The following is a 27,746-nucleotide window of genomic DNA, read 5'->3' as shown; positions in this document are numbered from 1 at the left end:
TGTTTGCAGAATATGGACCCAGGGTCAGATGTATTGCCAGTGGAGTGTTTAAGTGCAATGCATGTGCTTGTCATATGTGTTTGGTTCAGATTCTGTACATAACTGATTTTGTTTAGGTGGAGAAGTTGACAGACTGCTTGAATGTGATTGGCGATTTGTTGTCGTTCCACCATCACAGTGACCACAATGTCCAGGACAAAGGTCACAGTGACCTGGCCCAGCACAGACTGGCATACATCAGCGTCTGTAACTACCTAGTACATCTCCTCCAGCTCCTGCCTCCAGACCAGGTAGGTGAGGGTAAAGGTGAGGGCTGGGACAATGTTGTAAGGGTAGGACTTGTCCGTTTTTACCTCAATTTTCTTGCAGAGTGAGGCTGTGTCAACTGGCAGATAGCATCTACAATGATGCTGCAACCTTCAGAGAGTCTCCTTTTGATGCAGACATCAACAACGTCTACACTCAACACGTTGGATGTTTCTGCGAATCTGCAGCCACCACAGCATTTGGATATCGCTAGTCATCAGCAACCATTACGGACACCTTGCATGATGATTCAACAGCTGCAACATGTCCGTCGGATGAATAAGATCTGCACCATCAGCTGTGTAATATTGACGCACTTCAGATGATGCACTGTTTGACCGCTCCCATTCATGAAGATCATCACCATAAACTGTATCATTCATATACCAGCAAGGATTCACTGACTTTATTCCCCTGATCATCACAGACGTCGACATCGTTTGTCATCTTTGTCGGATGTGATCTCCACAAGCAGGCCTGTGTGGAAGCAACTACTCCAGGGATACAAGCAGCCATGAAGATCACTCCGACATTTTTCTGGAGGCCTGTAGAAACATATGATGGTTTTGCTGTGACACCCGGTCAGCTACAAACAGACTTCACATGGAGGACAGCTCGCCCACAACTTACAGTGTCTCAAGATGAAACAATTCCTGCTCCAATATTTTCATTACAGATGAGGCGTGTACCTGTTCGTACTTCCTCACCGACTGTCTTCCTGAATATTCAGGTGAATGAAACGTTACTGCAACAATGAGCATGGCGTACACAGAATGGTATTGCATTATCAGAAGATTTGATGAAGTCAGAGTTGAGTCTGATGCAAGTTTTACATTCTGGGAAAGAAAATCTTCACAACACGAAAGTGTTGAGACAAGATTCAAGCCATGATACTACAGGTTCTGCTCTCTCCATTATCACTATGATGGTGGCAGCATCTTCTCTGTCTGCTCACTTCAGGGCAGTATTTGGTTTGAAGGGAAAGACTTCCACTACATCCATTACAACCTTGCAGAAACTTATTTGACAGAGCTGAACTGCAACAGTCATCTCTACGTAGATGCGTCTCTACCTATTTTGCCACCAGGTTCAACAGATACCAAGATATTTATCTAAAGTACCGGATCTGTTTGCATGGGCAACAGTGATGAGGACATCAGGAAGAAAGAGTCGCTATAGATAGCTAGCTAGAGAAGAAGCTAGTATATCTAAAATCTCACACTTTATCACATGACTTGTTGAGGCCTGGAATGGGGACTAGTTATTATACGTGTTTGTAGTTTTTTTATATTAGAGCATCTGCTTGCCTGCACTGGTAGGTTCCATTCCCAGGGTGGGTGTGTGCACTGCGCTTAGTGGGACAGGCTTGCTATCATGTATATAAGGATTGCGCAACAGGAGTTGGAGACACTGAAAGATAGGTGAGCTCTTGTCTTGAGATAAAACAGTTTTCCCATGCAATTGCTTTGTGATGAAATGGAGTTTGTTCCGAGACATACTAGTCCTTGTTTTGTGAACACCCCCCTCTCACAGCGAAGCACATATGTTATGGTAACTTGGACGTAGCTGGGGCAGGGAATACAGATATTTAGTGTGAGGGATATATTTAGCTGTAGTATTTATTTCAGGACTGTATTAACTTCGGGATTGGTTTGGGTTGTTGTTATTTATTGTGTATTTCAGTGTATTTCAGTATTACACTTCGCAGCAACGTAGTTTTTGTAATTTTTGTTTAGTTCGAGATTTGGTTTCCTTGTGAGTTAAATATTGAAATGAAACACTTTGTATGTCCTGAATTACATGTCTGCATCTAGAAACTAGGGAAACAGCATGGAAAAGAATTGATGGATTAATAGGTTTAACACAAAGTAGACACACACACATATAACTTAATTTTTCACAAGAGATGCGGAACTATGACTGTTACAGACCAAAATGCTCTGCAGAGTAAAATGGTTGAGGGTCCACGCACATGTCTTGAACAGACTAGCATGAGTGATTATGACTCGTAATGAATGTGCTTGTGAAGAGTTGCAACTTTACATAGGAGAAGGAGATAAGCAAATAAGCATGAGTCAGGATAAGTGTAAAATATTAATTTTATTTTGAACATTACATACTGGAACAATTCATTATAATGGAAGGGACACTACCTATGGGGAATGTCATTACTGAACATTATGATTAATATAGTGAACTATTCTCCCTTAACATACATTGGAGATACTATAAAATTAATTGAAAATCCCCAGATTTTGAAGTTGGTTTGTTGAAAGTTTTCAGTAACTTTTTAGTTGTCAAAACCAACTTCTCTGTGTTGTAAAAGCAGAGGCAACCTTGCCTCCAAATGAGAGAAATATATATCCCAGGAATCTGATGTTGTTATGTAGGTGAGTTCCTTGCTGCCAGCCAACCTTGTGTCTGCCCTGATGGTCCTGGTGTTTGATGAGGGTCTCCTTCTGGCTTACCCCAGCACCCACAGCGCCCTCTTGAGGCAGGTTCAGCAGCTGGACCCGTCTGTTCATCAGCAGTATCGTGATGCGGTGACCATCTGCAAGTCCATGGGTCACTCATGCCGTTTCATCACAGGATTTAAACAAGGAGTATGGAAAAGGATTCTTTCTAGCACTTTTAACATTATTTTTTGTGAAAATCATTGGGGTGATTTCCAAAATTTCTATTCCAAAATATGGTGTTTTGAGTCGTGACAGTATCTTGTGAGTGACACAAAATGTAATTTATCTAAAAACAAACTGAATACAATGTTTATTCTGCTGAATTTTGCTGCTTATGTTTCATGTTGAATAATCACACCTTGGATTATCTACAATGGAAAAGATCCAAATGTCACTTGAATTCTTGGTGATAGCAATAAGTCTGGTAATAATGATTCTTTTGTGCAAACATATGACTGATAGTGATCTCTGACAGGTTGCCTCCCCTGAGGAACTCTCCATACAGATGGAAGAAGCTTTCCCCAGCCTTCCCTACCATGTGCACCTTCCCTTGGTCTCAGATTTCATCAAGTTCTTCTCCAACATGTAAGAATACTAAAATACACATTATAATATGCATCAGTAGCATAATGAAGAGCCAGTGTTATGGTGTTACCATAGATTCATGCATGTAATCATCTTTGTCCTAAATTCACAAATTAGTGATTGAGTGGATATTTGTCAGTTACTCATTTGTGTTGTATTTCAAAGCTTATGTTCATCATTTTACCTCATATGCATTAGCAGTTTTGATCTCATCAGCCTCGAATGACAATTATGTCAACACAGTACTAAGTATTATACTGTAGCCTTTTGACTTGAGTCTGCATGAATGCAGGTGTGAAGACAACTCTTCATCAAATGAAAGATGTTTGTTATTGTTTTAAGGCAAAGCTTTAGGTTTCATACAGATCATACAATGACTCTCCCCTGCTCAGTCTTATATTACGCTGTTTCTCCTATTAGTCGGTATAAAACGGCAACAGAGAAGTCTACTGTTGCCCGATGTCAGAGATGCCTGCTGCGACTCCTGGCCTACCCTCTGCCATTGGTGCGACAACAGACGTACAAGACCGTACTCCATACAGTGCAGGTAACTAGATGCTAATGTATCTGTTCTTGCTGCTGTGGCTGAGCAGTTTAGGCTGCTGACTTTGTGTGCTTATGAGTTGGTGTCTGATTCTGACGGTGTGGGTTCGAATCCCAGATGGGACTCAACCCAACTAAAGTACTAGAATGTGTACTTAACTAGGAAGGTGTAATCCCACATATTACGTGTTACATGTCACCACTTTCTACATGGAATTGTGTGTTCATGTCTGGTCTCGCATTTACAGCACAGGTGCTCAGGCCCTAGTCTGAATAAAGTTGCCAAGACAAGTACTTTGTGGAGTCTTGACAAAAGTCTTGCATGATGTTTTGTACTTGTTGACAGAGTGGTATCACTAGTTGTATCCTGTCACGGCTGCTCCTTGTTACAGACATCACTGAATGTGAACCAGGCTGCCGACCCCAAGTCCCGCACATGTCTCCGAGCTAGGTTCCTGTTTGACCATGATGTCTTATATGAAATCATCTGCTTTGGCTTAGCTGATTCTGACTCTCAGGTATGTAGTTACAGTCAAGTCTTTGTTGTAAGATAGAAAAAACAACATGGAGAGTTGTGTAGATATGCAACTTCTGGTTTATTAATATGAGCAATATTTCGGTATAGCTGCTGTCAAGCAAGTGTTAGCAAGTACACCAACCAAGTACACCAAAACATCACTCACATTAATAATAATAAAGTTGTGTGCCCTAAGATATGCCGATAGAATGCTCCCTATCGTTCATCACACCAACTTCTAAAATGCATTCAAAGAGGATCAGAATAGGTGGCTAATTTGCATGACTGTGTCAATATAAAGAATTTATGTCATTTATACATCAAGGCTGGATAATGGCAATGTTATAAGGCTGCTTTACGGTAGTGTCAGTGCAAGGGTGCTTTACGTTAGTGTCAGTGCAAGGCTGCTTTACGTTAGTGTCAGTGCAAGGCTGCTTTACGTTAGTGTCAGTGCAAGGGTGCTTTACGGCAGTGTCAATGCAAGGCTGCTTTACGTTAGTGTCAGTGCAAGGCTGCTTTACGGCAGTGTCAATGCAAGGCTGCTTTACGCTAGTGTAAGTGCAAGACTGCTTTACGGCAATGTCAATGCAAGGCTGCTTTACGTTAGTGTCAGTGCAAGGGTGCTTTACGGCAGTGTCAATGCAAGGCTGCTTTATGGTAGTGTCAGTGCAAGGGTGCTTTATGGTAGTGTCAGTACAAGGCTGCTTTATGTTAGTGTCAGTGCAAGGGTGCTTTACGTTAGTGTCAGTGCAAGGCTGCTTTATGGTAGTGTCAGTGCAAGGCTGCTTTACGTTAGTGTCAGTGCAAGGCTGCTTTATGGTAGTGTCAGTGCAAGACTGCTTTATGGCAGTGTCAGTGCAAGACTGCTTTACGGTAGTGTTAGTGCAAGGCTACTTTACGTTAGTGCCAGTGCAAGACTGCTTTACGGTAGTGTCAGTGCAAGACTACTTTACGTTAGTGTCAGTGCAAGGGTGCTTTATGGTAGTGTCAGTGCAAGACTGCTTTATGGCAGTGTCAGTGCAAGACTGCTTTACAGTAGTGTTAGTGCAATGCTACAAGGTATGATCCTATGTTGATTGGATGGCTATTTTATGTCCGTGTCACTGTATGGCTGGTTTGAATCTGTTCTATGTTTGTATGACCCAACCTATGAAGATCTGGGTTACAGGTGATCTTCAGTAACCCATGCTTGTTGTAAGAGGTGTCTAATGGGATTGGGTAATACTTAAACTCAGCAAAAATAAAAACTTATTTTTATAAAAACTTATAAAAACTTATTTTTCAAATCGTGTTTTGAAACTTTGAAGCGTTCTTGTTGTGATTATGGTTAAATGCATTGTCAAGGGCATTAGGTCGCACATTCATTCTACTGGTCGGGCCTACGTAGCAAAGGAGAGGGCACTGCATGCTAAAATCACGTTTCCACGTGCCACAAGTCACATGACCTATTGATACACTTGCAATTGATCTCAAGTTAGCAGAGTAGAGTGTCATCTCAGGAAAACACGGTTATGGTTAATTATTCGCTAATTTGCAATGCCACGAGTGTCAAACATTCAGCGTGAACGTGTCATTGGCATGCTGAATACGGAACGTCCGTCACTGATGTTGCGAGGGTTATGGGATGCAGTCGACAGACCATTCATAATCTCCAGACACATGTTCATGAAACTTGCACCACAGCTGACTGCTGATTGTATGACGCCGTTTGCATAATCGGTTTGTCACTGCCACATCCACTGGGCATGTATTGTTTGGAGGTCAAGTGACTGCGCAAACCATTCAAAATCGCCTGCACTCTGCTCGTCTTCATGCATGGCGACCATATGGTGGACCAATTCTAACGTGTTTCCATCGACGCCAACATCTTCTCTGGGCACAATGGCATTATAGATGGACCAAGCGAGTTTGGAATAGGGTCATGTTTAGTGATGAATCAAGGTTCACATTAATCTTTGCTGATGGAAGGGTTAGAGTTTGGAGAAGACGAAGAGAACGCAATGCCCAGTGTTGCGTACAGGAAGTGGCTCGATTTGGGGACGGTAGCGTTATGGTTTGGGGTGAAATCAATGGTCATGCGTGATCCCGACTCATTGTCATCCAGGGAAACCTTAATGCGGCAGCATACAGGGATCATTTGCTCATTCCAGAGCTTTTGCCATTCATGGCAGCTCATGGCCCAGGCCTGACTTTCCAACAGGATAACGCCAGGCCTCATATGGCCAGTTTAAGAACGAATTTCCTCAGGAACGCTGACATCAATATCATGGAGTGGCCCTCAAGATCTTCCGACCTTAACGCCATAGAGCATAAATGGGATGTGTTAAGCAGGCGGCTCTGTCAAGTAAGGAACCCTCCACAGAACTTGCAGGAGCTTGATCCCATGTTGGTACAAATATGGAGACACATTCCCCAAGCTGTGTTCAGAGCCATCATCCAATCCATGAGGAGACGTTGTATCGCGTTGTGAACGCCCATGAAGGATACACCTCATACTGACATGATTTCATTAAGTTGTGACTCACAGTTTTTGATCATGGACATTATAGTCGCATTTCCGTTGGAACTGATTCCATGACAAACATGATCTGTATGCTATAGCATCTTTAATGACAAGAGAATTCAATACAATGGTTATTTCAAACCCATTTTCCAAAATGTTCAAATTATTGACTTTGAAACAAGTGTAATGTTTTTACTTTTGTTGAGTTTAGATTGAGTGATACTTTGACTACAGCCTTCAGTGAAGGGTTTAAGGACAAATAGTCAGCCTGGGCATCAGGCCACCTTGGCTACATTTGACAAAGAGTTCCCAGCAGTCCCAAAGCCCAACAAAGGCAACCATTGAAGATCCGGATTAGAATTGTCCTCAGGAACCCATGCTTATGAGTTCCCCCATAGTCCATAGCCCAACATTGGCGGTTGAAATTGTTGTTTGTCATAAGAGACGACTACCAGGATCAGGTGGTGAGGCTCACTGATTTTGTTGACCAAGGTCACTGCATCCCATTTGCACAGATAGATGCCCATGCTCTTAATCACCGGATTGTCTGGTCTGGTCTGGTCTTGATTATTTATAGACCGCCACCATTTTGCATGAATATTGGCCACTGTAGCGTAGAACTCACTCACTCACTCACTCACACACTCACCCACCCAATCACCCACTCACTCACTCACTCTGTTACTCACTCACTCACTGCATCTCCCCAATCAAATTGTGTGAAACAGTGGTGATCGTTGAGGGGACTGTTCAAGGGATACTGTGTATTTTATATCTGCAGGTTGCCACTGCTGCTGGTGACCTGACCTTGACCTTGCTACAAGGACAACTGCTGATGACAGACTCACTATGGCAGGAATTCACCACAGCTCTTACTAAGTCTCAGTCAATACTCCAGGTAAGCCTTGTCCTCGGCATCAGCAACACAAACTCACACTCTGGACATCACTTGTAACCACTAACTGTTTTGTCTTTTTTCGTATTGGTGGAGGAATAGGTTATACATGGGTTAAGGCATATGTAGCAAAGCAGGAGCGTTGGGTTTAGTGCAGGATTACAGTTATGCCAGTATATCTCAGGAGGAAAACTGTATTAATGCAAACAATGGATATTTTCCTTTTTCTAAAATACAGTAGTAATTGTGTCCTGCTGAGAAACCAATAGAATTTATGAGTGCAAATTTGGGGTTCAAATTCTCAAGTTAAGTATGTAACTCAGCAAAACTAATTGTGACACCTTCCAGATGAAAGTGTTGGTTATGATGAAGGGAAAGTGTTGGTGAGGGTGTTGATGAAGGCAAAGAGGTGTTCATGAAGTTGGTGAGAGTGTTGATGAAAGCAACAAGGTGATCACTAGCTTCTTGGTGATGGTGTTGATGAGGTTTGCGCTTGTTATAGTCATATGCGGACAGCGGCACTGTGTTGGGGAAGAGACTGAAGACAATGCTGGACCCAGCTTCTACAGCGGACAATCTGCCTCTCATGGAGAAGTTCCGAGGCACATTACGGCACATGTTCTCTGCTGACATGAAGTGAGTCAGACAAGTGCTTTTTTGCATAAAAATACATGGAGGTTGACAGATTGAGATCATTCTGGACGGGGTGTACATCTTGTGTATACCAATGTGCTGTGTATGATTTAATTTTTGTATGATGTGCATGAATGTATGATTAACCTTACCACTGTATCTAGGTAGTAATTTTTAGCTTACCTTACCATAGGGCTTATGCATATTACCTCAAGCATCACTTGAAAGAGATCAGACATTCGTTGATTCCACATTCTGTAGAATGGCTACCTCACATATCGACGAATGTGCAGGAACAGAAGTGACGAGATCTAATCCCAAAAATTCACTTTTACTCTCGTGAGAGGGACATGCATTGATTTTGTGAGTTTCACTACCTACTTTGGTATTAAAGTCGTTTTTGCCTTGGTAGGTATTGGTATTTTTTCTTTGTCTTCTCTCGCATTTATGTGATGAAGATTACGAATTTAACTTCATTTACCTGGCTACCTTGTGTTTGACTCTTGGAAGTGTGTTTTTTTCAGCCATGTTGCTTTTAGGTCTCCCTGTTGATTTGTGGTGGTTGTGGTAACTGTTTTGTTCATTATCACCATGTTGATAATCTCTGCTCTTGTGTGTGTTTTTTTGCATTATGTACCATCATTTTATCCATTTTTTTCACACTCGATTCAGCTCAGTGGGGGCAGCCATTTTGGTTGTTTTCTCCCTGCTGTCCTGTCACTAGGGGTGTGCCAGCAATGGTTTTGATGCCGTCATCTGTGCCTTTGCCTGTACCTACGTCAACGACGGCGCCTTTGACTTCTTACAGAATTCCCAAGAGGACTCATTTGGCTACTATCTCAAGGGAAGGGGTCTTGCAAAGCCAAACATTAGACGGGCGCCTACAGCTGGAGTGTTGCCAGCGTTGGTCTACTACTCCCAGATCTCGTCATGGCTCAAGAAGTCCTTGCTGTAGCCGTCACCATTGTTCCCACTCAAGGTCTTTTCCTCCCTGACATTTCTCAAACAAGGATAGACATTCTAGGTCACCAGGGCGTGGGGTCTGCGCTCCAGATCCAGGTCTCCTCCACTTTGTTTGTTGTCGTGACATCCCAGATCTCCGGTTGTTGTGCATTGCCCTGTCAGCAACCCCTAGTCTACGTATACTGCCTTGAGCCATCAACATGAGGGACCCTTGGTGTCTTGGGATGATGCTGAAAAGCGGTATTTTTCACCCGACTACAGTGAGGATGTACAAGACGACTCTGGTGATGCAGGCACCTATCTCTCTCCTTCAGCTATTTATGATTGGATTGCTGACATACTTCCTGACTGCCCATCACCCTCAGCCAGTACAGAGGATCAGAAGGCCATCAGATTTTCTCCTGAATTGCTGTTACCCCCACAAATGATGGTTGTGGATGCAATTGCCTCTCTGATTTCGGATTTTGCTAAACTTTCTTTCAAATCTATGATAAAGGCGCCTATGTCTCGTAAAGGGGATTATAAGTTTCACAGTTTGGACTTCGTGAATAACAGCTCAGCTCATGATGAATCTGTAGACAACTTTTTGGCAGAGGACACGGCTGTGGCGGGAGCGATGCCGACGGACAGCGCTGACCTCAGGACTGTACCTGGGAGCCTCCCTCGACATCTGGCAGGGGCAGAGGCAAGCGCCCCTACTCAGGTCGATGATTTGGAAATCCTGTGCAACTGGACCGTGTCTGACACCTATGCCCCAGTCATGTGAGTACTCACCAGCTCAAGTTCTACTCTTTTGGACTGGAATGCTCTAGAGACATTGCTAGATCCCCTACGCTCCCTGGGGTTCTACTCACTGATCTTCCTGGTACCCAAGAAGGACTTAGACAAATTGCATATGATACACAACGTGGCTACTTTCAACAAATTGTATCTACAAGAGCCACCGCACGAAGTTGGCGCACAAGCCTTGGTTAGCCAGTCTCGACCTGCAGGATGCATACTTGCATGTACCAGTTCATAATCCTCGCAGGAAGTTCCTGTGTTTGACTTCTGCTGGTGTCATTATCAGTGGAAAGTGCTTCCGTTTGGCTATTTACTCGAATCAGAACACCAATCACTCTGTTTCTTCATCTCACAGGCATAGGCTTTTCAATCCATATATAGATGACTGTCTCCTCAACCATCTTGACCCTCAGTTGCTGCGCAAAAGGCTTGACTTTGCCACCCGTCTCCTTGAGCAACTGGAATGGATCATTGTTGAAAAATCTCATCTGGAGCCGTCTCAAGAACTGACGTTTATTGGAGGTGTTTTCATGATGCACGCAACCTCATGAGGATTCCTCTGGACTGTAGGAGGTAGATTGTCATGTTCGTCGCCGTCAACCAATGACTCTCAGGGAGTGGCAGTCCCTGTTAGGCCTACTCATGTCAGCTCAGGATTTGACCCTCAGGGATTGTCTTATGCTCAGACCCATGCAACCATTTCTGCTCCTGTACATTCAGGCAGATGATCTCCAAGTCGAGTTTCTCCTACCAGTGCACCCTCATCCATATCTCCATTGGTGGACCACAGAGTTGAACGTTTGCTTTGTTGTCTCCACAACACGAACTTTGATGACGCTTCTCTCCAGGGTTGGGAAGCGCCCCTCAACGGTCAGACTACCTCAGGGCTGTGGTCTGACACCGAATGTGCCAGGCATATCAGCAGTCTAGATTTGCAGTCATCCTCGCAGTTCAACATTGGACACATCTTTTGATGAACACCCGCCTTCTCATAGCATCAGACAACTCCATTGTGGTGTGGCTGATACGGAATCAAGGCACAACAAGGTCGGTCCAAACAACTGTTAGAGCAGATGTTTCAGTTGGCCAGCATCTTGGACAGCAACAACATCATGGTGAAAGTGCGACACATTCCAGGCTGCAAAAACGTGTTGCTATGTTGAAGGCTTTCAAATTGGAAAATCAAGTTTAGACCTCCTTCCAGGAATCTCAACGTCATAGGGGAACATCTACGAGGTCCCCCCTATGTGCCTTTAGACGAAGCTTCCTTCGAAAATCTCTCTAGGAAGACAGTTTTCCACCTGGCTTTAGCTACAACAGAGTTAGCGAAATTCATGCCTTGGATGTTACTAGAGTGAAGTTTGAACAGTCCCGACATGTTCGGGCTCACTTAGGACTCTTGTGGGACTTTGTTGCGAAGAACCAGTTACCAGGACAACCGGACAGACTATTCTCCATTCCTCCTTTGTCATCCATCCTCGGCCCTCAAAACACTGAGGAGTTACTCCTTTGCCCAATGCAGGCTTTGAAAATGCATATCTCTAAGCCGATGCAAAGGAGGCGTTCCCCTAAGAGACATTTTATTCCTTTCTCATCTTTGGTCAAGGGGCAGGTGACCAGGAACACCGTAGCTTTGTGGTTACGGGCGACTATCCTGGCACTATCTCTGAGATTTAGCAGTCAAGGATGTGAAGGGTCTTCAATCACTTCACCCAGCAAGTCAGCGAAACCTTCCACTCATTAGGTAATTTTTGTTCTTACCTTGGATTTTGATGGAGTAATTTGATTGGTGGACGTTGTGTGTCCTGGGGTTTGTTGGCCTTGGGTTACTATCTGTCTCCTATTATCCTGTGGCTGAGGCCTCACTACTTCTCTGGTCTCCTTGTTGCATGTGCTGCTTGGTTGGATGGTCCTCAAAACTTTGACACTGCCATCCAGTCAAATTCATATGCTTAAGCACTATGGTAAGGTAAGTTAAAATTTATTAAAATCTAAATATTTTAGATATTTAAATGCTTACCTTACCACAGGGAGGTAACGCCCAACCAACGCTGGATGCTCCTCCCAGATCTAGAGTTCTGCGGACCTGTGTCTTTTCTTCAGTAAAAGTGAAGCTTGTGTGGGAAGGGAAATTTCGTCACTTCCATTCCTGTACATTGGTTGATACATAAGGTAGCCTTTCGAGAGAATGGTGAATCAACGACTGTCTGATGTCTTATGCAGAGCTTGAGGTAATATGTATAATGCCTATGGTAAGGTAAGTATTTAAATATCTGATATATTTAGATTTTGATAATATTTAGTGGTATATTTCTTTCCCTAGACTTAGGGCACAATCTCTGCGTCAGCTGGCGTGGTTCCTCTCCAACGAAACCAACAGCTCTAACAAGATTCCCACCTTCTCTGAGCTGGATGTGTCTAACCTGGCCAACGTGTTCATCACTGAGACCCCAAGGTCCCTAGACACTGACCCTGGCAGGTCCATCTTCCAGGTGCGGGCATTCAGCCTTCTTTGTCAGTTTCAGCCTCTTGTCATTTCTCTATGTACAGTGTAATGTCAGATGTACTCTAGTATCTACTCCTGGTGTTCTGTTTTAGATTGTCTTTGTACCTCCAGGTGAGCGACCTCCACCAGGTGTATGGCATCTTCTCGTCCAAACCTGTTGATCCTGGGGTCAAGAAATCAGCGGTTGATCAGCTGGCAGTCATGCTTCAAGGTAAGATACTGCATCCAGCATATTTTAACATGATGTTGATGATGATGATGATGCAATATCTACAGCTTATGTTCACATTGCTGCAGCTTTTATTCAAGCTGCTGAAGGTGGTATTCATGTAGCTGGTGTTCATGTTGCTTCAGCTTGTGTTCATGTTGCTGCATCTGGTGTTATCCAGCTGGTATTCACTTTGCACCAGCTGGTGTTCATATTGCTGCAACTTGTGTTCATGTTTGTGCAGCTGGTGTCAATTTGCCAGCACATGGCTTTGTTTGCTTGAAATGATTGTGCCGCCTTCCTTCAGACCCGAATCTGCACACGACATTCCGGCAGGAGGGTGGCCTGGAAGCAATACTGGACCTAGTACGGACTGGGGTGGTGAAACAGCCTCAGGTGGATGCTCAGGTAGGTACAGAAACAGTGTTTTATATGAGACAGGTGGTTGGGTCAACTGTCATATATGAAATACAGGACATATATGGAAGGGGTGGGATATGAGATATGTTATCATTAGACATGTGAGACATGGGTTATATGGGACAATGGGGGTTTATGTGGTATATAAAGGGCGCATGTGAGCAGGCTTTATGTGGTATTTAATGTTTGTCATATAACAAGAGTCATAAATGATGGGTCAAGAGTCAAATATGAGTTTGGGGTCATATGGTATTGGATATACTGTGAAGTCAGATCATGTTGTAGGTCAGAGAACAAAGACACTTTAATATAAAGGTCATATCATGAGGCAGGTGGAGATATGACAATGGGATTATCTCATGTGACTGAGGGGCATACCTTGAGACACATGACAGTACAAACCACCGAGTCACATCATGAGATCATGGATGCCATCTCAGGGATAAAAGCAGGGGTTGGCCATGTGAGACAGGTGATCACATGATCTGGGGTACTACAGCACAGATGTGCATGTTTACATATCTAACTCATATAACACATATAGCTCAGAGATTGCAGGCTTGGGTGGTGGGGAGAGGCTGGATGGTCAGTTGTGCAATGTTATTCATGACTCAAGATCCTTACCCCAGGGGAAGAAGAAAAAATAGTTCTTTAGCTGAAAAGTGTCCAGCTTTGTCAGTAGTCTTGAGGCAAGTTGCAGACAGTGGTTATTATGGCATTGTGTAACTTGCTTCCAAGTCCACTGTGACAAACTGGCCAGCGTGCCTCTGCCCCGCCTCTACCCCCTGTACCACAGTGATGACTTCCTCACCCTCAGGCAGCTGCAGACTTGCAACGTAGACAAACCACACATCTATTTCCAGGTTCCCATACAAACAAGTTGTCTTCTAGAGGTGTAATAGAGCAGTGAATGAGTGAATGTGTCCATAACCTGGTAATTTTCAAAGCAGGGCCTTATTTGATTGCAAGAAAATGCAACTTGCCATTGGACAAGTGCTGCATCTCACCAATCCCCAATCACACAGCAGTCAGTGCCTTCCTGAGTTGGACAGCCTTCAGGGAAACTGCAAGCTCGAGCTCGAGCTCGAGCTCTAGAGTCACCATTTCAGTCACTCACTGTATCTTAACATTCTTTTCCTACACTGGTGTGGGGTCTTCTTGCTGTGCTGAAGCTAGTTATTGAGAATGAAAGTGTCAAGTGTGCCCTTCTACTTTGCAAAAATACAGCCCAGGTGTTCTTTAAGTTCAAATACCACTGGAAAAAGGTCAAGGATCAACTAAGCCAGCTTACTTACGAAAACTGATTAAATATCCTGTTCTGGACAAGATATGAATTAGTAAAGCTGACATAAAAATCTGGGGACAGACTGGCCTCTGGCAGTTTTTAATCATTTCCTGCTGACAGCCAACATGACATGGAAGTAGATGCATGCAGTCCTTTCTGGAGTTGCACTGTACTTCATTGTCTGTACCTGTGGCTTGAGAGTGGCTTCTGGTTGAATTGTAGACTTCTGTTGCACTTGTTTGTGTTGTGCTTCCTTTCCAAATGTCATATACGAGTTGTTAAAAGACATATTACAAAATGTACTCACACAGAGGAGAAACGCAAGTTTTTTTTATCTGAATAGGAAACAAACCCAGTACTGTAAACTGATATGAGTTTTTGGCATATAGGGAAGCCTGATGCTTTGATCAATAATTTTTGTTGCGTTTTGGAAGGCCTGAGTAAAAAACACACCATTAGAAGGAATCACCAAAGCACACATACCAATGAACATGTGGGTATCATGCACACAGTTCCCACGAAATTGAACATGTACAAATTTTCACTACCACTGGTGGGTATAAGACTGCACAAAAGTTGGGTCTATAATTCCTTGTGACACTGTTCAATAGTGCCACACTTATCTCATGCAGTCCTAAAAGAGGGTCAATTCCAGGCTCCTTATTAGGATTGTTGTTTAACATGTGCCATCAAATTAATGTTATAAATTATGTATCTCCGATGCTGACTATTTCTGCAGTTAAGAGTAGTATTTCCATGACTCACTTGTTAAAAAGTCCAAACAGTTCTTTGGTTGTACTAATATGTGCTTGTCATTTCCTCAGGATTTGTTCCAAGTTTTACCTTATTTCAGAATGCGAACATCCCCTACCTGTCAGCATGTGTGACGATTCTACGACATCTCCTCCATCACGACTACACGCTGAGACACAACCTGGCACATGATTCTCAGATCTACTACTGTCTAGTGAGAGGTGAGTGATGACTTCGTGGAGGACTGACTCCAGACACTGCAGCTGTTCCTTGTTGTAGGCTACACTCTAGAACTGTTACTGACTTCACTTGTATGCTTCATACTTCAGTTATACACATTACTCACTAGCTGTTACCCTGGTGTAGACTACACTCTTGTATAGTAGTCTTCTATCTTCTTGTAAAGTTTACTGGTGTTACCTGGTTCATCCTTCAGCTGGAGGTTTCAACTACAGCTGCTTCTGGAATACTAGTATTTCAGCCTGCATCTGTTGTAAGGTATGGATTTCTCATTTTTAGTTGTTACTTGTAAGATGAGAGACCATGGACCTCTCACTGTACAAACTTTGTTAGGTTTTACTTGATTGCTCTTTGCAGCTGCACTTTGTACTTGACTTTCTCGCAGCTGTTACCTGTCATGGCCTTCCTCTTACATATATTGCCTGTCATGGACTTCCCCTACAGCTGTTACTTGTCGTGAACTTCCCCCTACAGCTGTTACCTGTTATGGACTTCCCTTACAGGTGTTACCTGTCATGGACTTCCCTTACAGGTGTTACCTGATATGGACTTCCCCTATAGGTGTTACCTGTCATGGAACTTTCCACCTACAGGCGTTACCTGTCATGGACTTCCCCGTACAGGTGTTACCTGTCATGGACTTCCCCATACAGGATGTTACCAGTTATGGACTTCCCTTACAGGTGTTACCTGTCATGGACTTCCACCTACAGGCGTTACCTGTCATGGACTTCCCCTACAGGTGTTACCTGATATGGACTTCCTCTACAGGCGTTACCTGTCATGGACTTCCCTTACAGGTGTTACCTGTCATGGACTTCCCTTACAGGTGTTACCTGTTATGGACTTCCCCTACAGGTCTTACCTGTCATGGACTTCCCCTACAGGTGTTACCTGTCATGGACTTCCCTTACAGGTGTTATCTGATATGGACTTCCCTTACAGGTGTTATCTGTCATGGACTTCCCTTACAGGTGTTACCTGATATGGACTTCCCCTACAGGTGTTACCTGTCATGGAACTTTCCACCTACAGGCGTTACCTGTCATGGAACTTTCCACCTACAGGCGTTACCTGTCATGGAACTTTCCACCTACAGGCGTTACCTGTCATGGACTTCCCCGTACAGGTGTTACCTGTCATGGACTTCCCCATACAGGTGTTACCTGTCATGGACTTCCCTTACAGGTGTTACCTGTCATGGACTTCCCTTACAGGTGTTACCTGTCATGGACTTCCCTTACAGGTGTTACCTGTCATGGACTTCCCTTACAGGTGTTACCTGATATGGAACTTTCCACCTACAGGCGTTACCTGTCATGGACTTCCCCGTACAAGTGTTACCTGTTATGGACTTCCCTTACAGGTATTACCTGTCATGGACTTCCACCTACAGGCGTTACCTGTCATGGACTTCCACCTACAGGCGTTACCTGTCATGGACTTCCTCTACAGGCGTTACCTGTCATGGACTTCCACCTACAGGCGTTACCTGTCATGGACTTCCTCTACAGGCGTTACCTGTCATGGACTTCCCCTACAGGTGTTACCTGTTATGGACTTCCCCTACAGGTGTTACCTGATATGGACTTCCCTTACAGGTGTTATCTGTCATGGACTTCCCCTACAGGTGTTACCTGATATGGACTACCCCTACAGGTGTTACCTGTCATGGACTTCCACCTACCAGTCGTGAATGTTACCTTTCAGGTGAAACCTTGATTGCATCCACTTTAAAAGCTGTTACCAGTCGTGTATGTTACCTTTCAGGTGATACCTTGATTGTGTCCACCCTACACCTGTTACCAGTCGTGTATGTTACATTCCTGGTGTTACCTTGATTGTGTCCACTCTTCAGCTGTGACCTTCATTGCCCTCTACACCTTGTGTTTGTTGCAGTTGCTCTGATGTTCCAGAAGGATGAGAAGGTGTGTTACGAGGTGTCACATGTTCTCACGCTGCTGTTGCATGACGAGGTGGCCAAGTTTGACGTCAGGTACATGTCACGTTATCCCTTACACAAGGTTACAACTGGGTAGGTGGGGTAACCTAATGGTTACAATGTTGGTTCATCACATCGAAGACCGTGGTTCTAATCTCCACATGGGCACAATGTGTGAATCCCATTTCCTGTGTCCCCCGCCGTGATGCTGCTGGAACATTGCTCAAAGCGGCATATAACCTAACTCAGTCAGTGAGGGTTACAACTACGACATGGTATTGTCTCAGTCAGTTCTGACTTACAGATACATATGTATTCAGTATACACTATATCCCACCAAGTACACCTATGATCTTAGTAATTAGAGCTGATCCCAAAATTCATACTGGTTAGAAGCATCAACTATTATTCAGGTGATTGATATAACTCCCTTACTCTGAATGAATCACTGAGTAATCCATAAGATTTACATTGCCATGATTGAGATAGGTTTGTTTCGATTCACAGCTTCATTTATTGTGTGAAAATATAAAATGTGAAAACTCTGTCTTCCAGTTACAATTTCATTGTGGGTCAGCACACCCAAAAACTTTTAGCAAAACTGTGAAAGATTTTTGAGTTGTACAAGGCCTGACTATTCAAAAGGAAACAACTATTGCAAAAGCGATATTCTGTTGGAACATACCATTGTAGCTAACTAATGCAACATGATTACACAATGCCATTTAGAAAGTGGTCAGATGTAACATATGTCATATTCAGGGTCATTACTGTTTTGGTTGAGTCCCATCCGGGATTCGAACCCCCCACCCGTAGAGTCGGGCACTTAAGCCGCCATGCCTGCTCAGCCACCGTGACCCAACCAAAAAAGTACTAGAATTTGTTCTTTACTAAGGAGGTGTAATCCCAGTTAAGACATATATAACTGTTGCAACATGTTTTTTTTCTCCTTGAATTGTCTCATTTGCAGTGATTTCCCAAGAGAATGTATAGTTCTATGAAATAAAAATGAGTTGAAGTAGTTTCAGTCTCATTAATGACTAACAAGAAACTTGAAGCCCAGATATAGTTAACAGTTGAAACATTAACTCGATGAAACTGCAAGTCTGCACCCAGACATCCTGTATTTTCTCTTGTGTATTTATCAAAGGAAGTCAATTACTAAACTATCTAAAGTCAGACATACTACCAATGCATCAATAGTGTTTTTTCTACCATAGAGGACGGTTGTATAGGACACACTCTTGCAATTACAGCACTTCTAAAGGAGGGAAGCTTGGAATGGCCTTCACCTTGCCTGCAATCATAACCAAGAGGTACCGACTGCCTTTCCGCCCTGCTGTCCATCATGAAATCAGCCCTCATTGTGTGGTTATCCCCGCTGCTGATGACCCGCTGCAATGCGGCCCTGCCCTGGAGAAACTGTGTGTTGCCTGGAACGTGGCATGGAATGGTGGCATGGAGGAACTTCTCAGCCTGGTCAAGATGGAGAAACAAGATGAAGACCACAAGGAACAGTACGTACATTGTCTTGTTGGACTGCCCAGGTGATATATAGTTAGGACTGGTCTCCAGCTCCCTGGTCGTGTAAGAAGATTTAATGGATCTTCTCAGCCCATGTTCATTTGGTTTTCTTTGTGGTTTAACGTCGCATTCAGGAGTATTCTAGTTATATGGTTACAGTCTGTAAATAATCAAGACATTCCAGTGACCAACAGAATGAGCATTCATCCACGCAATTGGGATACGATGACATATGTCAACCAAGTCGGCAAGCCTGACCATCTGTTACCTTGTCTTGTCTACTGCACGTCAATGAAAACAGTACCTTACAGTTTTAACTAACCAGGGTCCGCCAGGTTAAGTATATTATGCACATTTGACTGATTATACGTCATGTGTTTTTTTTTTCTTTTAAGATTTTCTAGGAAGTTACAGTTGTCAGCTCAAATGAAACGAGTTCTAGAGGTCACTGATTTCCGCTGGGGCTTCCAGCAGGGTGTGTACGGTATCAGCAATGCAACATCCCACAGTGCTGTGGAGGCTGCCCTTACTCGCCTCAACAGCTTCATAATTAATGTTGGGAGTCTCCACTCCAGTGACTTCCTGCCCAGTAAAGACTGGTTCACTATCCTGGGAAGGTGAGTCCTGCTGTCAGAATGAGTGGAAAACAGTGCTGAAAGCTACCAGAGTGAGTGAATGAGTGAGTGAGTGAGTGAGTGAGTGAGTGCCACTTTCAGCAATATTCCAGCAATATCACCAGAAATGGACTTGCCACATTGTGCCCATGTGGGGAATCAAACTTGGGATTTTGGCAGTGTGGGAACGTGCTTTAAAGGTCAAATGCAGCCAAAAAATCAAACATAATTAAAACACAATTAACACTTATTCATGGCATATAATATACATTGCCGCTTGTAAAAATGCAAATAAACAAAATTATAAGCACACAATCACGATTCAAAAGTGCAATATTTTGTACTTGGGCTTACTTCCCTCGAAACGAAGCCCTCGGGAGACCGAACCCAGTCATAGCGGGTACGGTTGCACTCAAGTGTAACGACGGCTTCCGAATGGCTTGTTCCTTTGCTGATATGCTGAGGGCTCATTGTGCGTACAGAAAGATGATCTGTTTGATGGGCATTTTAGATGTATGGTGAGTCACAAGAAAGTAGGGGCAGTGGGGTAGCCTAGTGGTTAAAGCGTTCGCTCGTCACGCCGAAGACCCGGGTTCGATTCCCCCCATGGGCACAATGAGTGAAGCCCATTTTCTGGTGTCCCCCGCCGTGATATTGCTGGAATATTGCTAAAAGCGGCATAAAACTAAACTCACTCACTCACTCACTCACTCACAAGAAAGTATGATTCTTTATGGATAACAGCTTCATTTATTGTACTTGATGCGTCGTTCCAGTATGGATTCTTATACTGTTGTCAAACAAAATCATTTACACTAGAAGAAGTTTTTATCCATGATGAATGTATATAAAGATGTTGGGTTTTGTTAATACATGTTCTCTGCATTTGCGTTCGATCCAATATCAAAAATCATTTCAGTAGAGATTGCGAACTACTGCACAGCTAGAAGCTGTCATTCGTCCAAGTGCAAACCAGGACTTGAAACTGACTAGAGTTTGCACCAGTTTCCGTCAGATCCAGTCATCCGAGAAAAATGGATGTAGTTTGTTTGCAACCCACAGACACAAAACATGTCATGTTCCATGTGTATGTATCTTTGCCTAATGACATAATGTGGCAGAGAAAGGACTGGGGTGCACGAGTCATAAATCAATTTATTTTGTTTATGGCATGTAGCCTGATAGGTGTTAAGATCAAATTGCATGTGGTCAGTGATTGAAGCTGTGCATTGCATATTGTCTTTAACAGACAGGCAGGCAGACATACAGATGTCAATAAACCAGACATTGGGCTTTCTCTGTGAAAGAAGCTGCTTACCACAATTAAGTTTTTTGAAGTAAGGAGTAGATTAATTACTTGTTTGTGTACACAACCAAGATTAGACTACTGCTCACAATCTCATACTCCGGGCATGCATACTGTTTAAGCTCCGCGAACCTATTCACTGCACATGCGTTATGGGCGCAGAGCATCACAGCTGTTAAAACCACTTTTTCCCCCAGCACTGGGGGAAATTTAGTGAATCGTTTGACCTCATCGCGTTTGTTTCATCGCTTTTTTTTCATCGCGTTTTCTTTTCAACTTTATAGGTTGAATAGGCATTTTTTATGATTTGTTCGGTAAGTGCATACCAAAAGGTATCAGAATCTTCAAAGTTGTGTTTTACATTGCATGTGACCTTTAACCACTTGGCGAGCCTATCTTCCCAAATGAAATTTCATTGTGATTGTTGAAATATCTGTCACTCCCAGTCCTTTCACTGCATCATAGACTACAGCATTATATTTTGTTCAGGATGAACTTTCTGTGTCACCGACCTTCTTAATTCACAGACCTTGTGTAGAATCTGGTTAAGTATACCACTACAGCAGTCTGTGCAGCTGATTGGATGGTGTGGTCAGGATCAGCAACTTTGTTGATAGCATATTGTTGTACATTGAGAACATGAATGCTGCTTACAATATCAGTCACTAGATTGTCTGACTCAGGCTGATCATGTATAGACCACTGTCATTTGACTGGAATATTACACACCTCTTACAATGACACATACTTCTAAGTAATGAGTAATCTATATCCTATGTGTCAAAATAAAGGTCTGTGGCCTGACAGTGTTATCTGAAGAAGTCTTTTGGTAAGTAAATCTAACCAATAATGTTATATCTTAATTTGAATGTTTTATGAAAATGGTCAGTTAATAGTCCAAAATGTCAGTATTGAAATGATGGACTACACATAAAGTACCGTTGTGTTTGTAACCCTCATCCCTTGCTGTAGGTTTATTCAAGTGATGCCAACATCTGCTGCTGATGAGAGTCTACTGCTTGAAGTCCTCAAGTTTGCCAGCATCACCCTCAAAATGTCCAATCAGGCATCACCTAACATGCTGCCATGGCTTGCAGACAAGCTGTATGATGCAACAGGGCCGCTGATTGGTTTACTAAACAGGTCAAGTGGGACAGAGGTGGGAGATGATCAAGGTGACAGCAATGTTACTGTGAAAAGGTAATTGAAGCATTTGACTATATTCCTGAAACTGCTACAGCCATACTAGATGGTTACACAAGAATATGACTCAAAGTGTCTTTTAAAGAATAAACAGTTTGCTTATGTCTGCAAGTTTTCATGCGCTGTTACTAACATTCATGTTTTATTAAATCAATAATTTCTTTCTGGCAACTAAAATGCTGAATTTGTGGATTCTTATCTCCTGTCATATGCCATTCTCAGCTGCCTCTCTAAAAACAGCTTGCTCCATTTCTGTCCAGATTGTGTTCCTTATATGTCACTGATAAAGTATTAGTACTGATGAACACTGGAATAATATTGTCTGCCCACAGAACAGTCAATGTAATGTTTGAAAACCTTGACACAATTAGATAGGTAGGTGCAAGATGGATGTCTGTAGAGTCTACATGTGGTCGATTCTTGACTCCTCACCTTTTCTATTGCTCGTACCTCAATGGATGCATACTGAGTGGGTAAAAACAGCCACAAAACAATCTGTGAGAAGGTTCCAGCAGTTGAAATCCATGTGTGTCTCAAACTGTGACTTTACATGCCTATCAAAATGCCTATCAAAATATCTCAAAGAGATGTGAGATTATACCAGCCTTCATGACCTTGAGATTGACCTCAGTGTTTCCCCTGCCCTGTTTCAGTTGGAAAACCCATTAGCACTTGTTCCACTGTACGCTGTTGTGTTTTCCATACATACACAGAGGAAAAAGTTATGGGGACATGAATATTTTTCATTGGTAATCTTAGGGATGAACATTTGTTTTGGAACCAGTGAGAGTTTTTCGTTTGAAATTTGTAAGAAGCATGACATCTTCAAGAAGAATGTCCAGCAGTGGCATCTGAAAACTTAGACAAGCATTGAAGGTTATTGTGCATCCAATGAAGCATTGAAGGTTATTGTGCATCCAATGAAGCATTGAAGGTTATTGTGCATCCAATGAAGCATTGAAGGTTATTGTGCATCCATTGAAGGTTATTGTGCATCCATTGAAGGTTATTGCGCATCCAATGAAGCATTGAAGGTTATTGCGCATCCAATGAAGCATTGAAGGTTATTGCGCATCCAATGAAGCATTGAAGGTTATTGCGCATCCAATGAAGCATTGAAGGTTATTTGCACCCAGTGCAGTCTTCAAATGGCAGAAAAATACCTCTGTTCATTAATGTTGGCAACTGATTGAAATCTCACAATTGATGATTGCTTCATTACCAGCAAACAATCATCGAAAAAAGTTGGAAGCGTCATTTTTCAGATTTTCTGTGCAGATTGTTAATGCAGATGTGTAGAACATAATGCAGCTTACTACTCAAAGTGTTGACTATGTTATCATGAACATATAACTGCTGGAGTCTTCAACTCCTACATATATTCAGTCATAACTTTTCATTTAGTGAAGTGAGTTTTCTAAGAAATGAAAAAGTTTTCAGGCCCTGACACTTGTGAAGATATGTTCCACTGGCAGGTATTTCAAAGACTATAACAATAGTTCCCAGATTGTTTTTGTTTGATTATGAGAAATGTGTTTGGTCAATGCAACCAATTTTCGATTATTGAATTGATTGGAACATGTGTATCATTCATCATTTTGGAACAAGTTCAACATGCACCGCCTCGGGAAATTTACAATTGGAGCTATAATTGTGCTTCAGTCTGATGCCTTGTTGACGGGATTATTGAAACGATCACTGGATTTTAGAAACCCAGGTGGTTTTTGCTCTACCACCATGTATTTTAATAGAGCCCACTATTTCCTTGAACTATGATACTTAAAGCGTGAGGATGCTTAAGATTGAATACTTTAACGCTGTAGTAGTTCAGAGTGAAAGTGTGCTTTATTACACTATTCATGCTGGTAGAGCGAACTGTATTTCATTTCTAAGATGCCCAATTTATTATGTTCTGAGGATAAGTTTGATTAATCTAACTCAGAAAACAAATGACAGCGTTGTTGACCTAAATTAAGATGAACGCTACCAGAAAGACAAATGATAAACAGTTTGTTGAACAGTCATGTTCTTATAATTATTTCGATGACATCTGTGATTAATGTAAATCTGGAGCAACATTTCTACTACCATCATAAGTTTGGATCAGTACATCCAGCAGAAGATGACATTCCATTATTGCATTGTGGGAATGTCAACACTGCAAACATGTAAGATTGTAGGTTGAACTATGAGACATTGTATCCATCAGAAAACATAGACGTAATGTTGCCACTAGTGATGTGGAACTGATGAGTGATGCAACTGCAAACCAAGACACGGTATGCAACCGATTAGTTTACTGAAGGAGGCCATACGAGGTGATGACAGCTGACATGCATCTTGACATCAGTTGCATTGTGATGTAGTGCAAAAGTATTTGATAATGCGGGGGCAGACTAGAATGTCACATTGATGCCAACATATTGTTTGTCTGATAAAGTACTGTTGGCTCCTTTGATCATCTTAGAAGTGTGTATATGATGATTACACAGCACAGTGAGGAGGCCAGTTGTCAGGTGACCATGTTCCTGTTCCAGATCTCTGGACCGACAGTTGCTCCAGTTCATAGCAACGTTCAACAGTCAGTTGCCATATCAACTCTGCAAGAGGTGAGATACTGTACAGTAATGGTAGTACAAGCAACATTGGCAGTACCTCATGTGATCTAGGGTCGTGTAAATTGAGTTCCATCTCAACTGAATGATAAAACTTGAATCTCAACAAGGAGAATAATGAATCCACTTTGTAACATAAGATTCAAACTTTATATGTAAATAGTTTGGCTTACACATTCCACAGCAGGTTTTGAAAAAAGTATGTATGCAAGTAGTTGATGTTCCTGCAGGAAAATAAGTTTCTTGTTGTAACATGCAGCTTGAAGATGTACCAGATGCGAGGTGACCTTGCCAAGAAGCTGCTGCTCCGACTGAATGTGACAGATGCTCCTCACTTCTACAATCTGGCCTCCCTGGAGGGGACACTACAGTGTTTGGTGCATCTGACTGCGAGGTGGGTAGGATGGAGGGACAGTGCAGTGTCTGATGCATCTGACAGTGAGGTGAATTGGGTGGAGGGACAGTACAGCGTCTGATGCATCTGACAGTTAGGTGGGTAGGATTGAGGGACAGTGAAGTGTCTGATGCATCTGACAGCGAGGTGGATGGGGTAGAGGGAGAGTACAGTGTATGATGCATCTGACAGCGAGGTGGATGTAATGGAGTGACAGTACAGTGTCTGATGCAGCTGACAGTGTGGTGGAGTGACAGTACAGTGTCTGATCCATTTGACAGCGAGGTGGATGGAGTGGAGAGCCAGTACAATGTCTGATGCATCTGACAGCAAGGTGGGTAGGATTGAGGAACAGTACAGTGTCTGATGCATCTGACAGCAAGGTGGATGGGGTGGAGGGACAGTACAGTGTCACTTGTGTTGTTCTGCTCTCAGACGTGGCATGTCTGTGGTGTTTTTTTTACACAGTGGATGTCTGACATGCTCTCAGGATCATTTTTATACCCTTAGTGCACATGCTTTTGTTACTGCAGCTACCTTACATGGTTTTCACTTTTCCTGGGTTTTTTTTAAAAAAAGATTCCATGCACGCTAATCATACTCTGCATACAATATCATTCTGTTTGACCTATGTGTTTCGCTATAATTTAGGTTTGGGTCATCTTTCAAATTTCACAATTTTCACGCTTGAAAGTTATAAAGTTTCTTTTAGACGTGAGTTTACTTCTAATGTTTAATGCTCTGCATGTGTCTTGCAGACCATCTTGGAGTCATGAGTGCACAGATGTGGACAGCAGCTCCCTCTGTACCCAGGTCCTCTCCTGTCTGCTGGAGGTAAGTGCTACATAGTGTCTTTACTTGAGATATGTATCTGTTACAATTTGCCCACCCAAAGGTGTGTGTGTGATACACTGTGTCTTATTCGAAGGTGTTTATGTGTGTTACAAGGTGTCTTTTTGAAGGTTTGTGTTTCATTGTGTCTCCACTTGAATGAGTTTGTGTTACATTGTGTCTCAACCTGAACTTGTGTTGCATTATGTCCTGTTAGAATCTGTGTCTTCAATTCCATATCTGAAGGTATGTGTAACACTACATCCTATTTGAATTACTGTGTTACATTTTGTCTTCACCTGATGGTGTGTGTTACATTTTACGTTTACAATAAGGATGGTAGGTGTTGATTTGAAAAAACATGAAACTACCTTTCATCTGTACTGGTGTTACAATAGGAAAATTCAGTTAGCAATGTTTTCATTCACTTCATGTGATATGTTTTACTCTGTTATATGTTGATTGTGTTCATTTTATATTATAGAAAAGTTGAATAGAACATACATTACAATGCTAACCGAAAAAGAAAACTTGAGCCCCTAGTGATGATCAAACTCACAACCCGTGGTTTGCAAGACCAGTACTCTAACCACTGAGCTATGGATGCTTGTGTACTGTAGTGTTTATTTCTGTGATCATATAACTGAGACCTATCAGATATTGTGGCTTTGACAGTGATTATTTACATAATCAGTGGAAGTGTTGACAGTTCCAATAATGTGGAAAATCATGTGGTGACAGGTTTTATTGATGTCTGTTGATCTTTCGAGAGCTGATCAATGGCTTGCGTATTGTTAGTACATGTTGACAAAAAGGAATCAATAGTTAAACAATTCTTGTTACAAGTGTAATTTTATTGAACTTTAAAGCTCCTGTTACTGGTTTTCAGCATTTTTGATTCAAGGTTTATACAAGCATGACTGGCCTAGGAAGTTTATGCCCCTTTTGTAAAAAGACAGCCATGAAAAATCTTGAAAATCGCCAAAATTCCTTGAAAAGCCATGTTTGTAACAAATGATGTTTGTTAATAACAGTAACAAAATTCATGGCCTACTTAAATTCTCGTATACTTGGCTTGTGAAAAGTGTCCTCGATAATCCTCAGGGTATGCATTACGATAAATCTCCACTATACCCTGGATCCATCTATGGCTCGGCCCGATAGTTTTATTACCTCCCATTGCTGGCTCTACATTCTCACAGCAGCTAATCAGCCACTACAACCAAGCTTATCAGGATAGCGGTTGCAGCTGCGAAAGGCTTTTGCGACTCAGATTTGGGGGAAATCAAGCAGACAAATTGACAGGTCCAAAACTTTTTAAAAAATATATGCAAGAACACCTTCTACCTATTTCAGAGTACCTCTGTATCATTTGTGTGGCCAAGTTTAATCAGTTAGATAATTTAAGAAACAAAAGTGAGTTGTGATTGGTATGCTCAGCGTAGACACCTGATTGGTTAAAAAGCCAGCCAAGGGAGGTAATAATATCATCGGGCCATGCTGTGGATGTACCCAGGATAGATTGGACATTTATTAAACTTATACCCTGGAGATTGCAGAGGATGGTGAAAGTAGATCTTGTGTGAATACTCATGACCTTTGATCATATTTCTATTTACGTGTTATAACTAAAACACAGTCTGCATGTTTTTAACAAGGTGATAGACCATTGCTACCGGGTTGTAAACAAATTAGGAAAGACTGGCCGAAACCTGAAACTT

The 27,746-nt window shown here is 42.5% G+C and overlaps 1 protein-coding gene across 1 annotated transcript in view; it reads left to right on the top strand.

The window, feature by feature from the left end:
- LOC137258390 (rotatin-like) overlaps positions 1 to 27,746 on the top strand; it is a 66,176-nt gene that overhangs the window by 14,579 nt on the left and 23,851 nt on the right. The window contains exons 10-27 of the mRNA XM_067796053.1: positions 117 to 290; positions 2,697 to 2,909; positions 3,238 to 3,347; positions 3,768 to 3,894; positions 4,283 to 4,408; positions 7,692 to 7,808; positions 8,308 to 8,441; positions 12,508 to 12,676; positions 12,802 to 12,901; positions 13,206 to 13,306; positions 15,457 to 15,577; positions 17,496 to 17,592; positions 18,795 to 19,055; positions 19,458 to 19,679; positions 21,955 to 22,182; positions 24,723 to 24,794; positions 25,060 to 25,194; positions 25,953 to 26,028. Coding sequence (XP_067652154.1) covers positions 117 to 290; positions 2,697 to 2,909; positions 3,238 to 3,347; positions 3,768 to 3,894; positions 4,283 to 4,408; positions 7,692 to 7,808; positions 8,308 to 8,441; positions 12,508 to 12,676; positions 12,802 to 12,901; positions 13,206 to 13,306; positions 15,457 to 15,577; positions 17,496 to 17,592; positions 18,795 to 19,055; positions 19,458 to 19,679; positions 21,955 to 22,182; positions 24,723 to 24,794; positions 25,060 to 25,194; positions 25,953 to 26,028 — 2,583 coding nt within the window. The remainder of the gene's footprint in view (positions 1 to 116; positions 291 to 2,696; positions 2,910 to 3,237; positions 3,348 to 3,767; positions 3,895 to 4,282; positions 4,409 to 7,691; positions 7,809 to 8,307; positions 8,442 to 12,507; positions 12,677 to 12,801; positions 12,902 to 13,205; positions 13,307 to 15,456; positions 15,578 to 17,495; positions 17,593 to 18,794; positions 19,056 to 19,457; positions 19,680 to 21,954; positions 22,183 to 24,722; positions 24,795 to 25,059; positions 25,195 to 25,952; positions 26,029 to 27,746) is intronic.

Source organism: Haliotis asinina, chromosome 12 (genome assembly GCF_037392515.1).
Source record: "Haliotis asinina isolate JCU_RB_2024 chromosome 12, JCU_Hal_asi_v2, whole genome shotgun sequence".
Classification (NCBI taxonomy): Eukaryota; Metazoa; Mollusca; class Gastropoda; order Lepetellida; family Haliotidae; genus Haliotis; species Haliotis asinina.
The sequence above is the reverse complement of the archived record's forward strand: the minus strand, read 5'-3'. Positions and strand labels throughout refer to the sequence as shown.